The 15,402-nt window shown below is 46.6% G+C and overlaps 1 protein-coding gene and 10 non-coding genes across 11 annotated transcripts; all 11 read left to right on the top strand.

The window, feature by feature from the left end:
- Positions 1 to 336: 336 nt before the first annotated feature.
- Positions 337 to 3,111, top strand: LOC128022738 (uncharacterized). Its single transcript, XM_052610539.1, has 2 exons — positions 337 to 1,586; positions 1,696 to 3,111. Exons 1-2 carry the CDS (start codon positions 390 to 392, stop codon positions 2,821 to 2,823), a joined length of 2,325 nt encoding a protein of 774 aa, XP_052466499.1. The 5' UTR covers positions 337 to 389; the 3' UTR covers positions 2,824 to 3,111.
- A 2,636-nt stretch (positions 3,112 to 5,747) lies between these two features.
- On the top strand, positions 5,748 to 5,835 carry trnay-gua (transfer RNA tyrosine (anticodon GUA)). The gene is given in 2 exon segments: positions 5,748 to 5,784; positions 5,800 to 5,835. It is a non-coding gene; the product is annotated as a tRNA-Tyr (tRNA).
- A 339-nt stretch (positions 5,836 to 6,174) lies between these two features.
- On the top strand, positions 6,175 to 6,247 carry trnar-acg (transfer RNA arginine (anticodon ACG)). The gene has a single exon. It is a non-coding gene; the product is annotated as a tRNA-Arg (tRNA).
- Positions 6,248 to 7,463: 1,216 nt separating this feature from the next.
- Positions 7,464 to 7,535, top strand: trnae-uuc (transfer RNA glutamic acid (anticodon UUC)). Its single transcript has one exon. It is a non-coding gene; the product is annotated as a tRNA-Glu (tRNA).
- A 203-nt stretch (positions 7,536 to 7,738) lies between these two features.
- On the top strand, positions 7,739 to 7,826 carry trnay-gua (transfer RNA tyrosine (anticodon GUA)). Its single transcript is given in 2 exon segments — positions 7,739 to 7,775; positions 7,791 to 7,826. It is a non-coding gene; the product is annotated as a tRNA-Tyr (tRNA).
- A 371-nt stretch (positions 7,827 to 8,197) lies between these two features.
- On the top strand, positions 8,198 to 8,270 carry trnar-acg (transfer RNA arginine (anticodon ACG)). Its single transcript has one exon. It is a non-coding gene; the product is annotated as a tRNA-Arg (tRNA).
- Positions 8,271 to 9,604: 1,334 nt separating this feature from the next.
- trnay-gua (transfer RNA tyrosine (anticodon GUA)) lies at positions 9,605 to 9,692 on the top strand. Its single transcript is given in 2 exon segments — positions 9,605 to 9,641; positions 9,657 to 9,692. It is a non-coding gene; the product is annotated as a tRNA-Tyr (tRNA).
- A 371-nt stretch (positions 9,693 to 10,063) lies between these two features.
- On the top strand, positions 10,064 to 10,136 carry trnar-acg (transfer RNA arginine (anticodon ACG)). The gene has a single exon. It is a non-coding gene; the product is annotated as a tRNA-Arg (tRNA).
- A 1,492-nt stretch (positions 10,137 to 11,628) lies between these two features.
- trnay-gua (transfer RNA tyrosine (anticodon GUA)) lies at positions 11,629 to 11,716 on the top strand. Its single transcript is given in 2 exon segments — positions 11,629 to 11,665; positions 11,681 to 11,716. It is a non-coding gene; the product is annotated as a tRNA-Tyr (tRNA).
- A 387-nt stretch (positions 11,717 to 12,103) lies between these two features.
- Positions 12,104 to 12,176, top strand: trnar-acg (transfer RNA arginine (anticodon ACG)). The gene has a single exon. It is a non-coding gene; the product is annotated as a tRNA-Arg (tRNA).
- A 3,112-nt stretch (positions 12,177 to 15,288) lies between these two features.
- Positions 15,289 to 15,361, top strand: trnar-acg (transfer RNA arginine (anticodon ACG)). The gene has a single exon. It is a non-coding gene; the product is annotated as a tRNA-Arg (tRNA).
- The last annotated feature ends 41 nt before the right edge of the window (positions 15,362 to 15,402 follow it).

Raw genomic sequence — 15,402 nt, 5'->3', positions numbered from 1 at the left:
CACAGGTAAAAATATTTTGATAAATGCAGCTCATGATGTAGCATGTTTTTGGTAAAATTACAAGTGCTTTTGGACAATAATAATGTAATTTTGACATATCAGAGAAAAATTATACTACCAGAATATTTATACATTATTCTGTGTTCTAGGTTTCAGGGCAGAAAATAAAATACATAGTAGAATATAGAGTAATCCTGTCTTTTTATGATACCCTCTGAATTAGATATATATTGTTCATACAGAAGTGGACAACAAAATATTTACTGCATTTCTAAATAAACCTTTCTGCATAATTTCCATTAAAAATGTTTCCTGTTACAAATATTTCCTCAGGGGAGCTCATTGGAGTACAGTACTTGTTGAGGCAGAATAGTCAGCCCCTGGAGGACATGTGCCCTACCTCTGATAGGACCTCTCAATTGCTGGAGGAGATAGATGTGGAGGAGCAAGTGGAAAAGGATGAGGGTTTCATTGATTTCTTTGGAGAGGAAGCCACAGTGGCAAATCTTGTGGCATCAGATGACTTAGTCCTTTCAGGTCCACCAGTTCTACCAGCTGCACCAGTTCCCAGTGTCCAGGCTCCTACAGCTGCACCACTGCCCAGTGTCAAAATTCCACCACTGCCCATTGTCCAGACTCCACCACTGCCCAGTGTCCAGACTCCACCATTGCCCAGTGTCCAGACTCCACCACTGCCCAGTGTCCAGACTCCACCACTGCCCAGTGTCCAGACTCCACCATTGCCCAGTGTCCAGACTCCACCACTGCCCAGTGTCCAGACTCCACCACTGCCCAGTGTCCAGACTCCACCACTGCCCAGTGTCCAGGCTCCACCACTGCTCAGAGTCCGGGCTCCTTCAACTGCACCAGTGCCCAGTGTAGCTGCATCACTGCTCAGTGTCCAGGCTCCACCATTGTTCAGAGTCCGGGCTCCTTCAGCTGCACCAGTGCCCAGTGTCCAGGCTCCACCACTGCTCAGAGTCCGGGCTCCTTCAGCTGCACCAGTGCCCAGTGTAGCTGCACCACTGCCCAGTGTCCAGACTCCACCACTGCCCAGTGTCCAGGCTCCACCACTGCTCAGAGTCCGGGCTCCTTCAGCTGCACCAGTGCCCAGTGTAGCTGCACCACTGCCCAGTGTCCAGACTCCACCACTGCCCAGTGTCCAGACTCCACCACTGCCCAGTGTCCAGGCTCCACCACTGCTCAGAGTCCGGGCTCCTTCAGCTGCACCAGTGCCCAGTGTAGCTGCACCACTGCCCAGTGTCCAGACTCCACCACTGCCCAGTGTCCAGGCTCCACCACTGCTCAGAGTCCGGGCTCCTTCAGCTGCACCAGTGCCCAGTGTAGCTGCACCACTGCCCAGTGTCCAGACTCCACCACTGCCCAGTGTCCAGGCTCCACCACTGCTCAGAGTCCGGGCTCCTTCAGCTGCACCAGTGCCCAGTGTAGCTGCACCACTGCCCAGTGTCCAGACTCCACCACTGCCCAGTGTCCAGGCTCCACCACTGCTCAGAGTCCGGGCTCCTTCAGCTGCACCAGTACCCAGTGTCCAGGATCCTTTAGATACACCAGTGCCCTCAGCAATGGTAAAATTTCCTTTTCTATACGAATTGTCACTCATTTAGTTATCTGCCATTAAGCAGTAAACTTACTTAACAGCATGTAAATACCTAACCAACAGTTATATATTTCCAGGCTGTTGACGAACACTGCATTCCTGGAATGGACCGGGTGGATGCGTTGGCAGAGTGTCTGGTGGAGCTGCGCACACAGACAAGCCTCACACTTACCAACCAACAAGTTGCGACCATTGTGGGTCTGTGGCAGAACCTGGACAAATTTGATAAAGACAGGGTGGTGTATGCTGCTCGTCATCAAGACAGGCTACTTACAGGACGTTTTAGGTCCCCAAAAAAGAAAGCTGTCTTCACTCCTGGTGTCGACAGCACAAAAAGGTGTGTTTTGGGTTCTAGCGGCTCTCCAGCACAGTGGCCTAATTGCTGTCGCCTTGTTGAAATGATTTTCATAAGGTTATGTAACATCCACCGAAGCCCCAAGAAACAGCGGACAGAATGTCTGTCTAGATGGGATCTCATTCTTCGTGATTACAGAAAAATTCGGCAGCTAATCCTGAGCAATGGAACGGTGATGAGTGACACAACCCTTCAGCTAGTTGAGGTAAATCAGAGGACCCTTACGACATGGCACAATAACCGTTTAAAGGGTCAGGAGGTCTCCTTGCTGTTGCAAGGGCTGGACCTTCCAGAGGCACGTCCAGTGGCTTTGGATGTTTTGCCTCCAGCACGAGTACAGCCTGTTGTGCCTCCACAATATAGCCACCAGTTGCATACCTACCAGATGCCACCAGACACAGCTGGACAGGCAAAGACAAAGTTTAGAAAGATTGCGCCCTCAGCTACCTGTACATCTGCCACAGCAACTTCAATCTGGCCATCAGCCGTACACCCTCAGCGTTCAGCCACGTCCAGCCAGCTAAGGACAATTTGTCCCAGGCCGACAGCACCACACCCATTGGTTCCTGACACACCCACTGCCCCTGTTGTGTCTCAGATGTTTCTGGTGCCCTGCCCAGCCCCATTTTCCACCATTAACCCTGGAGCAATTTCCTCTGAGCCACCTGCAAATGACACAGCCACTCCAACCAAACGATCGTACAATCGCACTGTAAAAGCAAATTCGTGCAGAAAGTGTGGCCAATTTCGTACTCAAGAAACTGGCCATAGCCAGTACAAAGGCAAAATATATTGCCCTAATAAAGAAACAATTACAAAGGAGCAGTGGTTACAGATTATGAGAAGATAACTCATTTATTTATGTGTGATACATTCATTTTGTTCTCTTGGTTGGATCTGTTCTGTTTTTTATCTTCCAGCCATATTTAATGTTAAAGAGTTATACTGTGCACTTTTTTTTATCTTGTATTATTATTATTATTATTATTATTATTATAAACATGTGGGTATGTATGTGAATACACTATAATACATATGGAAATATATATACATATTAAATAAAGTTAAACTATTATTATTATTATTATAGAAAGGTTTATGTGTAGAGGAAGCAGTATAAAGTAAAATACCAAAATGTGTAGATTTTGATGTATATATTTATATATTTTTTTGTACTTATTTTATATAGCGTGTGCACTTAAAATTCTTAATTTTATATTGAATTTAGTACTTTTCCTACATTTTTTTAAATATGTATATAGTTAATAAATATATTTCTCTTTGACTGGTGTGTTGTATTTATTTGTTTTATTGAATGTAATGACATTCAGTTTACAGTTAAATTCAGTGTCACGTGTAGCTTTGCAGTAAGTAATATGATACAATAAAGTGTGAATGCCGTAATAAGGAGGTTATTTTGTCCCTACTGCCACAGGAAATGATTGCCTTAATAAATGCACTTTGACTAATGATAATGAGAATAAAATAAAAATCAATCTTAGAAACGAAAGAATTATTAAATCAAAAACATTACTGTCAAAATCAATCTTAGAAATGAAACAATAATTAAATTCAAATACATTACTTTTAAAATCAAACTTGGACACGAAACAATCGATTTACGATTTTTAACAAATACACGCATAACTTTATGTGACAGCGTGGATTCGAACCTACGATTTCCTGAATTTCTCGCGCTTCTCTTCCTCTCTCTCCCCTCTTCCCCCCCTTCTTATACAGACAATTGTTCCCCAGCTTTGGCGGAGCTGGTAGAGCGGAGGACTGTAGGTTGGAGTGTTGGCCATCCTTAGGTCGCTGGTTCAACTCCGGCTCGAAGGAGGTGTTTTTTTCATGTTCCCACCAATGTTTTGGCTTGGAGCTGGCTTTCTCACAGCTGTCAGCAGAGCTTGAATTCGCAGTCCACAATTGGAAGGCAAAAGAGCTTTCCCTGACCGGGAATCGAACCCGGGCCGCGGCGGTGAGAGCGCCGAATCCTAACCACTAGACCACCAGGGATGGATGGTGGGCTGGAGGGCTCGTGGGCTGGTGGGCAGGAGGGCTGGAGGGCTCGTGGGCTGGTGGGCTGGTGGGCTGCAGGGCTGGTAGTCTGTTCTCCTGATAACAAGGTGAGAATGAGCAGACATCAATGCTTGCCACCGTCACATCGAAAACCAACAAGTCTGTAACAATCGGGGGTCTTTACTAATGGTGGGCCAGTGGCGCAATGGATAACGCGTCTGACTACGGATCAGAAGATTCTAGGTTCGACTCCTGGCTGGCTTGCTCTGTGCTTGTTTTTCTCCGGCTTATTTTGTTGTTGTGTTTTTTTTCTCCAAAGTCCAAAAGAAAAGGCAACTCTCTAGGCATTCTTCTATTTTTTCCAAAAAAAGGCACATTCTGCACACCCATTCCGATGTCTAGGGGAGACACGGACATGCTTTGGTATTGCCATTCATCTCACAAAATGCTGGCTGGTGGGCCAGTTGATTCTAGAATGAACAATTTCATCGCTACTCTGTAGCCGCTTTACTACTTTGAAGGGTGCAATGCCATGTGGTTTTGATGTCACAGGCTTGCCATTTTGAAGCCTTATCACTAATTGCCGCCTGGACATTGAGAATAATTTGTAATCTGCATTAAACTGAACGAGCGAATAATCAGCATATTAAAAATTGGTCTCACTTTCATTATTAACCTCACAACATGTCAGTTTTGTACCTTGACAGACCGACGATAGGCAGTTTTTCCTCTAGATAACGGTTGCCATGTGTGTTTTCAGATGCATGACACAAGTATTTTCACCTGGACAAGACCTTAATTACCAGTTCGAGGTATAAATTCAGCAATCACAGGATTCTGGCCAAAAAACTGAACCATGTGTGAGTCAACAAACATGTCCCTTGAATGCATGCAACACTATATATTTCAGTAAACCGTCCCTTCGGATGATTCTTGTATTGCCAAATTATTATCACATTGTTACAGTCACACACCAAAAGCAACAGGCCACTACAAAACCCTGCGCCCACACTGGCCACATTTATGGAAAGTGGCCCACAAGCTTGTGGCCAGTTAAAGCTGGCCAGTTCCCATATGGTCTAGCAGTTAGGATTCCTGGTTTTCTCGTACGCAGCCAGGGGTTGACTCCAGTTTTTCCTCTAGATAAAGGTTGCCGTGTGTGTTTTCAAATGGATGACACGAGTATTTTCACTTGGACAAGAGCTTAATTACCAGTTTGAGGAATCAATTCTGCAATCACAGGAATCTGCCCAAATACACTGAACCCCCGGGTTGAGTGAAAAAACAGATTCCCTGAATGCATACAACACTATATAATTCAGAAAACCGTCCTTTTGGATAATTCTTGTTTTGCCAAATTATTATCACATTGTTACAGTCACAGAACTAAAGCAACAGGCCACTACAAGGTCCTGCGCCCACGCTGACCACATGTATGGAAAGTGCGCCAGAAGCCCATGGCCAGTTTAAAGTGTCCAAATCCCATATGGTCTAGCGGTTAGGATTCCTGGTTTTCACCCAGGCGGCCTGGGTTCAACTCCCGGTATGGGAATGCATGCTCCTTTTTGCTTCCCTCCTCAAAAATCCAGCAAATCTTCCTGCACCAGAAGTGACTTTTTGGCCAGCAGTAGAGCTACAGAACCCTGATATGTCGAGGTCCTGATCCAGCAAATCTTCCTGCACCAGAAGTGACTTTTTGGCCAGCAGTAGAGCTACAGAACCCTGATATGTCGAGGTTCTGACTAGCCCTTAGCCCCTTCGATAGCTCAGCTGGTAGAGCGGAGGACTGTAGGTTGGAGTGTTGGCCATCCTTAGGTCGCTGGTTCAACTCCGGCTCGAAGGAGGTGTTTTTTTCATGTTCCCACCAATGTTTTGGCTTGGAGCTGGCTTTCTCACAGCTGTCAGCAGAGCTTGAATTCGCAGTCCACAATTGGAAGGCAAAAGAGCTTTCCCTGACCGGGAATCGAACCCGGGCCGCGGCGGTGAGAGCGCCGAATCCTAACCACTAGACCACCAGGGATGGATGGTGGGCTGGAGGGCTCGTGGGCTGGTGGGCTGGTGGGCTGGAGGGCTGGTAGTCTGTTCTCCTGATAACAAGGTGAGAATGAGCAGACATCAATGCTTGCCACCGTCACATCGAAAACCAACAAGTCTGTAACAATCGGGGGTCTTTACTAATGGTGGGCCAGTGGCGCAATGGATAACGCGTCTGACTACGGATCAGAAGATTCTAGGTTCGACTCCTGGCTGGCTCGCTCTGTGCTTGTTTTTCTCCGGCTTATTTTGTTGTTGTGTTTTTTTTCTCCAAAGTCCAAAAGAAAAGGCAACTCTCTAGGCATTCTTCTATTTTTTCCAAAAAAAGGCACATTCTGCACACCCATTCCGATGTCTAGGGGAGACACGGACATGCTTTGGTATTGCCATTCGTCTCACAAAATGCAGGCTGGTGGGCCAGTTGATTCTAGAAAGAACAATTTCATCGCTACTCTGTAACCGCTTTACTACTTTGAAGGGTGCAATGCCATGTGGTTTTGATGTCACAGGCTTGCCATTTTGAAGCCTTATCACTAATTGCCACCTGGACATTGAGAATAATTTGTAATCTGCATTAAACTGAACGAGCGAATAATCAGCATATTAAAAATTGGTCTCACTTTCATTATTAACCTCACAACATGTCAGTTTTGTACCTTGACAGACCGACGATAGGCAGTTTTTCCTCTAGATAACGGTTGCCATGTGTGTTTTCAGATGCATGACACAAGTATTTTCACCTGGACAAGACCTTAATTACCAGTTCGAGGTATAAATTCAGCAATCACAGGATTCTGGCCAAAAAACTGAACCATGTGTGAGTCAACAAACATGTCCCTTGAATGCATGCAACACTATATATTTCAGTAAACCGTCCCTTCGGATGATTCTTGTATTGCCAAATTATTATCACATTGTTACAGTCACACACCAAAAGCAACAGGCCACTACAAGACCCTGCGCCCACACTGGCCACATTTATGGAAAGTGGCCCACAAGCTTGTGGCCAGTTAAAGCTGGCCAGTTCCCATATGGTCTAGCAGTTAGGATTCCTGGTTTTCTTGTACGCAGCCAGGGGTTGACTCCAGTTTTTCCTCTAGATAAAGGTTGCCGTGTGTGTTTTCAAATGGATGACACGAGTATTTTCACTTGGACAAGAGCTTAATTACCAGTTTGAGGAATCAATTCTGCAATCACAGGAATCTGCCCAAATACACTGAACCCCCGGGTTGAGTGAAAAAACAGATTCCCTGAATGCATACAACACTATATAATTCAGAAAACCGTCCTTTTGGATAATTCTTGTTTTGCCAAATTATTATCACATTGTTACAGTCACAGAACTAAAGCAACAGGCCACTACAAGGTCCTGCGCCCACGCTGACCACATGTATGGAAAGTGCGCCAGAAGCCCATGGCCAGTTTAAAGTGTCCAAATCCCATATGGTCTAGCGGTTAGGATTCCTGGTTTTCACCCAGGCGGCCCGGGTTCAACTCCCGGTATGGGAATGCATGCTCCTTTTTGCTTCCCTCCTCAAAAATCCAGCAAATCTTCCTGCACCAGAAGTGACTTTTTGGCCAGCAGTAGAGCTACAGAACCCTGATATGTCGAGGTTCTGATCCAGCAAATCTTCCTGCACCAGAAGTGACTTTTTGGCCAGCAGTAGAGCTACAGAACCCTGATATGTCGAGGTTCTGACTAGCCCTTAGCCCCTTCGATAGCTCAGCTGGTAGAGCGGAGGACTGTAGGTTGGAGTGTTGGCAATCCTTAGGTCGCTGGTTCAACTCCGGCTCGAAGGAGGTGTTTTTTTCATGTTCCCACCAATGTTTTGGCTTGGAGCTGGCTTTCTCACAGCTGTCAGCAGAGCTTGAATTCGCAGTCTACAATTGGAAGGCAAAAGAGCTTTCCCTGACCGGGAATCGAACCCGGGCCGCGGCGGTGAGAGCGCCGAATCCTAACCACTAGACCACCAGGGATGGATGGTGGCCTGGAGGGCTCGTGGGCTGGTGGGCAGGAGGGCTGGAGGGCTCGTGGGCTGGTGGGCTGGTGGGCTGGAGGGCTGGTAGTCTGTTCTCCTGATAACAAGGTGAGAATGAGCAGACATCAATGCTTGCCACCGTCACATCGAAAACCAACAAGTCTGTAACAATCGGGGGTCTTTACTATTGGTGGGCCAGTGGCGCAATGGATAACGCGTCTGACTACGGATCAGAAGATTCTAGGTTCGACTCCTGGCTGGCTCGCTCTGTGCTTGTTTTTCTCCGGCTTATTTTGTTGTTGTGTTTTTTTTCTCCAAAGTCCAAAAGAAAAGGCAACTCTCTAGGCATTCTTCTATTTTTTCCAAAAAAAGGCACATTCTGCACACCCATTCCGATGTCTAGGGGAGACACGGACATGCTTTGGTATTGCCATTCGTCTCACAAAATGCAGGCTGGTGGGCCAGTTGATTCTAGAAAGAACAATTTCATCGCTACTCTGTAACCGCTTTACTACTTTGAAGGGTGCAATGCCATGTGGTTTTGATGTCACAGGCTTGCCATTTTGAAGCCTTATCACTAATTGCCACCTGGACATTGAGAATAATTTGTAATCTGCATTAAACTGAACGAGCGAATAATCAGCAATTTTGCGGATTAAAAATTGGTCTCACTTTCATTATTAACCTCACAACATGTCAGTTTTGTACCTTGACAGACCGACGATAGGCAGTTTTTCCTCTAGATAACGGTTGCCATGTGTGTTTTCAGATGCATGACACAAGTATTTTCACCTGGACAATACCTTAATTACCAGTTCGAGGTATAAATTCAGCAATCACAGGATTCTGGCCAAAAAACTGAACCATGTGCGAGTCAACAAACATGTCCCTTGAATGCATGCAACACTATATATTTCAGTAAACCGTCCCTTCGGATGATTCTTGTATTGCCAAATTATTATCACATTGTTACAGTCACACACCAAAAGCAACAGGCCACTACAAAACCCTGCGCCCACACTGGCCACATTTATGGAAAGTGGCCCACAAGCTTGTGGCCAGTTAAAGCTGGCCAGTTCCCATATGGTCTAGCAGTTAGGATTCCTGGTTTTCTTGTACGCAGCCAGGGGTTGACTCCAGTTTTTCCTCTAGATAAAGGTTGCCGTGTGTGTTTTCAAATGGATGACACGAGTATTTTCACTTGGACAAGAGCTTAATTACCAGTTTGAGGAATCAATTCTGCAATCACAGGAATCTGCCCAAATACACTGAACCCCCGGGTTGAGTGAAAAAACAGATTCCCTGAATGCATACAACACTATATAATTCAGAAAACCGTCCTTTTGGATAATTCTTGTTTTGCCAAATTATTATCACATTGTTACAGTCACAGAACTAAAGCAACAGGCCACTACTAGGTCCTGCGCCCACGCTGACCACATGTATGGAAAGTGCGCCAGAAGCCCATGGCCAGTTTAAAGTGTCCAGATCCCATATGGTCTAGCGGTTAGGATTCCTGGTTTTTTTTTTTTTTGACTTTTTGGCCAGCAGTAGAGCTACAGAACCCTGATATGTCGAGGTTCTGACTAGCCCTTAGACCCTTCGATAGCTCAGCTGGTAGAGCGGAGGACTGTAGGTTGGAGTGTTGGCCATCCTTAGGTCGCTGGTTCAACTCCGGCTCGAAGGAGGTGTTTTTTTCATGTTCCCACCAATGTTTTGGCTTGGAGCTGGCTTTCTCACAGCTGTCAGCAGAGCTTGAATTCGCAGTCCACAATTGGAAGGCAAAAGAGCTTTCCCTGACCGGGAATCGAACCCGGGCCGCGGCGGTGAGAGCGCCGAATCCTAACCACTAGACCACCAGGGATGGATGGTGGGCTGGAGGGCTGGTGGGCTGGTGGGCAGGAGGGCTGGAGGGCTCCTGGGCTGGTGGGCTGGTGGGCTGGAGGGCTGGTAGTCTGTTCTCCTGATAACAAGGTGAGAATGAGCAGACATCAATGCTTGCCACCGTCACATCGAAAACCAACAAGTCTGTAACAATCGGGGGTCTTTACTAATGGTGGGCCAGTGGCGCAATGGATAACGCGTCTGACTACGGATCAGAAGATTCTAGGTTCGACTCCTGGCTGGCTCGCTCTGTGCTTGTTTTTCTCCGGCTTATTTTGTTGTTGTGTTTTTTTTCTCCAAAGTCCAAAAGAAAAGGCAACTCTCTAGGCATTCTTCTATTTTTTCCAAAAAAAGGCACATTCTGCACACCCATTCCGATGTCTAGGGGAGACACGGACATGCTTTGGTATTGCCATTCATCTCACAAAATGCTGGCTGGTGGGCCAGTTGATTCTAGAATGAACAATTTCATCGCTACTCTGTAACCGCTTTACTACTTTGAAGGGTGCAATGCCATGTGGTTTTGATGTCACAGGCTTGCCATTTTGAAGCCTTATCACTAATTGCCACCTGGACATTGAGAATAATTTGTAATCTGCATTAAACTGAACGAGCGAATAATCAGCATATTAAAAATTGGTCTCACTTTCATTATTAACCTCACAACATGTCAGTTTTGTACCTTGACAGACCGACGATAGGCAGTTTTTCCTCTAGATAACGGTTGCCATGTGTGTTTTCAGATGCATGACACAAGTATTTTCACCTGGACAAGACCTTAATTACCAGTTCGAGGTATAAATTCAGCAATCACAGGATTCTGGCCAAAAAAACTGAACCATGTGTGAGTCAACAAACATGTCCCTTGAATGCATGCAACACTATATATTTCAGTAAACCGTCCCTTCGGATGATTCTTGTATTGCCAAATTATTATCACATTGTTACAGTCACACACCAAAAGCAACAGGCCACTACAAAACCCTGCGCCCACACTGGCCACATTTATGGAAAGTGGCCCACAAGCTTGTGGCCAGTTAAAGCTGGCCAGTTCCCATATGGTCTAGCAGTTAGGATTCCTGGTTTTCTCGTACGCAGCCAGGGGTTGACTCCAGTTTTTCCTCTAGATAAAGGTTGCCGTGTGTGTTTTCAAATGGATGACACGAGTATTTTCACTTGGACAAGAGCTTAATTACCAGTTTGAGGAATCAATTCTGCAATCACAGGAATCTGCCCAAATACACTGAACCCCCGGGTTGAGTGAAAAAACAGATTCCCTGAATGCATACAACACTATATAATTCAGAAAACCGTCATTTTGGATAATTCTTGTTTTGCCAAATTATTATCACATTGTTACAGTCACAGAACTAAAGCAACAGGCCACTACAAGGTCCTGCACCCACGCTGACCACATGTATGGAAAGTGCGCCAGAAGCCCATGGCCAGTTTAAAGTGTCCAAATCCCATATGGTCTAGCGGTTAGGATTCCTGGTTTTCACCCAGGCGGCCCGGCTTCAACTCCCGGTATGGGAATGCATGCTCCTTTTTGCTTCCCTCCTCAAAAATCCAGCAAATCTTCCTGCACCAGAAGTGACTTTTTGGCCAGCAGTAGAGCTACAGAACCCTGATATGTCGAGGTTCTGATCCAGCAAATCTTCCTGCACCAGAAGTGACTTTTTGGCCAGCAGTAGAGCTACAGAACCCTGATATGTCGAGGTTCTGACTAGCCCTTAGCCCCTTCGATAGCTCAGCTGGTAGAGCGGAGGACTGTAGGTTGGAGTGTTGGCCATCCTTAGGTCGCTGGTTCAACTCCGGCTCGAAGGAGGTGTTTTTTTCATGTTCCCACCAATGTTTTGGCTTGGAGATTGCTTTCTCACAGCTGTCAGCAGAGCTTGAATTCGCAGTCCACAATTGGAAGGCAAAAGAGCTTTCCCTGACCGGGAATCGAACCCGGGCCGCGGCGGCGAGAGCGCCGAATCCTAACCACTAGACCACCAGGGAGGGATGGTGGGCTGGAGGGCTCGTGGGCTGGAGGGCTCGTGGGCTGGTGGGCAGGAGGGCTGGAGGGCTCGTGGGCTGGTGGGCTGGTGGGCTGGAGGGCTGGTAGTCTGTTCTCCTGATAACAAGGTGAGAATGAGCAGACATCAATGCTTGCCACCGTCACATCGAAAACCAACAAGTCTGTAACAATCGGGTTTCCTTACCAATGGTGGGCCAGTGGCGCAATGGATAACGCGTCTGACTACGGATCAGAAGATTCTAGGTTCGACTCCTGGCTGGCTCGCTCTGTGCTTGTTTTTCTCCGGCTTATTTTGTTGTTGTGTTTTTTTTCTCCAAAGTCCAAAACAAAAGGCAACTCTCTAGGCATTCTTCTATTTTTTCCAAAAAAAGGCACATTCTGCACACCCATTCCGATGTCTAGGGGAGACACGGACATGCTTTGGTATTGCCATTCGTCTCACAAAATGCAGGCTGGTGGGCCAGTTGATTCTAGAATGAACAATTTCATCGCTACTCTGTAACCGCTTTACTACTTTGAAGGGTGCAATTCCATGTGGTTTTGATGTCACAGGCTTGCCATTTTGAAGCCTTATCACTAATTGCCACCTGGACATGACACAAGTATTTTCACCTGGACAAGACCTTAATTACCAGTTCGAGGTATAAATTCAGCAATCACAGGATTCTGGCCAAAAAACTGAACCTTGTGTGAGTCAACAAACATGTCCCTTGAATGCATGCAACACTATATATTTCAGTAAACCGTCCCTTCGGATGATTCTTGTATTGCCAAATTATTATCACATTGTTACAGTCACACACCAAAAGCAACATGCCACTACAAAACCCTGCGCCCACACTGGCCACATTTATGGAAAGTGGCCCACAAGCTTGTGGCCAGTTAAAGCTGGCCAGTTCCCATATGGTCTAGCAGTTAGGATTCCTGGTTTTTTTTTTTTTACTTTTTGGCCAGCAGTAGAGCTACAGAACCCTGATATGTCGAGGTTCTGACTAGCCCTTAGCCCCTTCGATAGCTCAGCTGGTAGAGCGGAGGACTGTAGGTTGGAGTGTTGGCCATCCTTAGGTCGCTGGTTCACCTCCGGCTCGAAGGAGGTGTTTTTTTCATGTTCCCACCAATGTTTTGGCTTGGAGCTGGCTTTCTCACAGCTGTCAGCAGAGCTTGAATTCGCAGTCCACAATTGGAAGGCAAAAGAGCTTTCCCTGACCGGGAATCGAACCCGGGCCGCGGCGGTGAGAGCGCCGAATCCTAACCACTAGACCACCAGGGATGGATGGTGGGCTGGAGGGCTCGTGGGCTGGTGGGCAGGAGAGCTGGAGGGCTCGTGGGCTGGTGGGCTGGTGGGCTGGTGGGCTGGAGGGCTGGTAGTCTGTTCTCCTGATAACAAGGTGAGAATGAGCAGACATCAATGCTTGCCACCGTCACATCGAAAACCAACAAGTCTGTAACAATCGGGGGTCTTTACTAATGGTGGGCCAGTGGCGCAATGGATAACGCGTCTGACTACGGATCAGAAGATTCTAGGTTCGACTCCTGGCTGGCTTGCTCTGTGCTTGTTTTTCTCCGGCTTATTTTGTTGTTGTGTTTTTTTTCTCCAAAGTCCAAAAGAAAAGGCAACTCTCTAGGCATTCTTCTATTTTTTCCAAAAAAAGGCACATTCTGCACACCCATTCCGATGTCTAGGGGAGACACGGACATGCTTTGGTATTGCCATTCATCTCACAAAATGCTGGCTGGTGGGCCAGTTGATTCTAGAATGAACAATTTCATCGCTACTCTGTAACCGCTTTACTACTTTGAAGGGTGCAATGCCATGTGGTTTTGATGTCACAGGCTTGCCATTTTGAAGCCTTATCACTAATTGCCGCCTGGACATTGAGAATAATTTGTAATCTGCATTAAACTGAACGAGCGAATAATCAGCATATTAAAAATTGGTCTCACTTTCATTATTAACCTCACAACATGTCAGTTTTGTACCTTGACAGACCGACGATAGGCAGTTTTTCCTCTAGATAACGGTTGCCATGTGTGTTTTCAGATGCATGACACAAGTATTTTCACCTGGACAAGACCTTAATTACCAGTTCGAGGTATAAATTCAGCAATCACAGGATTCTGGCCAAAAAACTGAACCATGTGTGAGTCAACAAACATGTCCCTTGAATGCATGCAACACTATATATTTCAGTAAACCGTCCCTTCGGATGATTCTTGTATTGCCAAATTATTATCACATTGTTACAGTCACACACCAAAAGCAACAGGCCACTACAAAACCCTGCGCCCACACTGGCCACATTTATGGAAAGTGGCCCACAAGCTTGTGGCCAGTTAAAGCTGGCCAGTTCCCATATGGTCTAGCAGTTAGGATTCCTGGTTTTCTCGTACGCAGCCAGGGGTTGACTCCAGTTTTTCCTCTAGATAAAGGTTGCCGTGTGTGTTTTCAAATGGATGACACGAGTATTTTCACTTGGACAAGAGCTTAATTACCAGTTTGAGGAATCAATTCTGCAATCACAGAAATCTGCCCAAATACACTGAACCCCCGGGTTGAGTGAAAAAACAGATTCCCTGAATGCATACAACACTATATAATTCAGAAAACCGTCCTTTTGGATAATTCTTGTTTTGCCAAATTATCATCACATTGTTACAGTCACAGAACTAAAGCAACAGGCCACTACAAGGTCCTGCGCCCACGCTGACCACATGTATGGAAAGTGCGCCAGAAGCCCATGGCCAGTTTAAAGTGTCCAAATCCCATATGGTCTAGCGGTTAGGATTCCTGGTTTTCACCCAGGCGGCCCGGGTTCAACTCCCAGTATGGGAATGCATGCTCCTTTTTGCTTCCCTCCTCAAAAATCCAGCAAATCTTCCTGCACCAGAAGTGACTTTTTGGCCAGCAGTAGAGCTACAGAACCCTGATATGTCGAGGTTCTGACTAGCCCTTAGCCCCTTCGATAGCTCAGCTGGTAGAGCGGAGGACTGTAGGTTGGAGTGTTGGCCATCCTTAGGTCGCTGGTTCAACTCCGGCTCGAATGAGGTGTTTTTTTCATGTTCCCACCAATGTTTTGGCTTGGAGCTGGCTTTCTCACAGCTGTCAGCAGAGCTTGAATTCGCAGTCCACAATTGGAAGGCAAAAGAGCTTTCCCTGACCGGGAATCGAACCCTGGCCGCGGCGGTGAGACCGCCGAATCCTAACCACTAGACCACCAGGGAGGGATGGTGGGCTGCTGGGCTGGTGGGCTGGAGGGCTGGAGGGCTGGTAGTCTGTTCTTCTGATAACAAGGTGAGAATGAGCAGACATCAATGCTTGCCACCGTCACATCGAAAACCAACAAGTCTGTAACAATCGGGGGTCTTTACTTTTGGTGGGCCAGTGGCGCAATGGATAACGCGTCTGACTACGGATCAGAAGATTCTAGGTTCGACTCCTGGCTGGCTCGCTCTGTGCTTGTTTTTCTCCGGCTTATTTTGTTGTTGTGTT

The sequence above is a fragment of the Carassius gibelio genome, chromosome A11, assembly GCF_023724105.1.
Source record: "Carassius gibelio isolate Cgi1373 ecotype wild population from Czech Republic chromosome A11, carGib1.2-hapl.c, whole genome shotgun sequence".
Taxonomy (NCBI): Eukaryota; Metazoa; Chordata; class Actinopteri; order Cypriniformes; family Cyprinidae; genus Carassius; species Carassius gibelio.
This window is presented reverse-complemented; position numbering and strand designations above follow the sequence as displayed.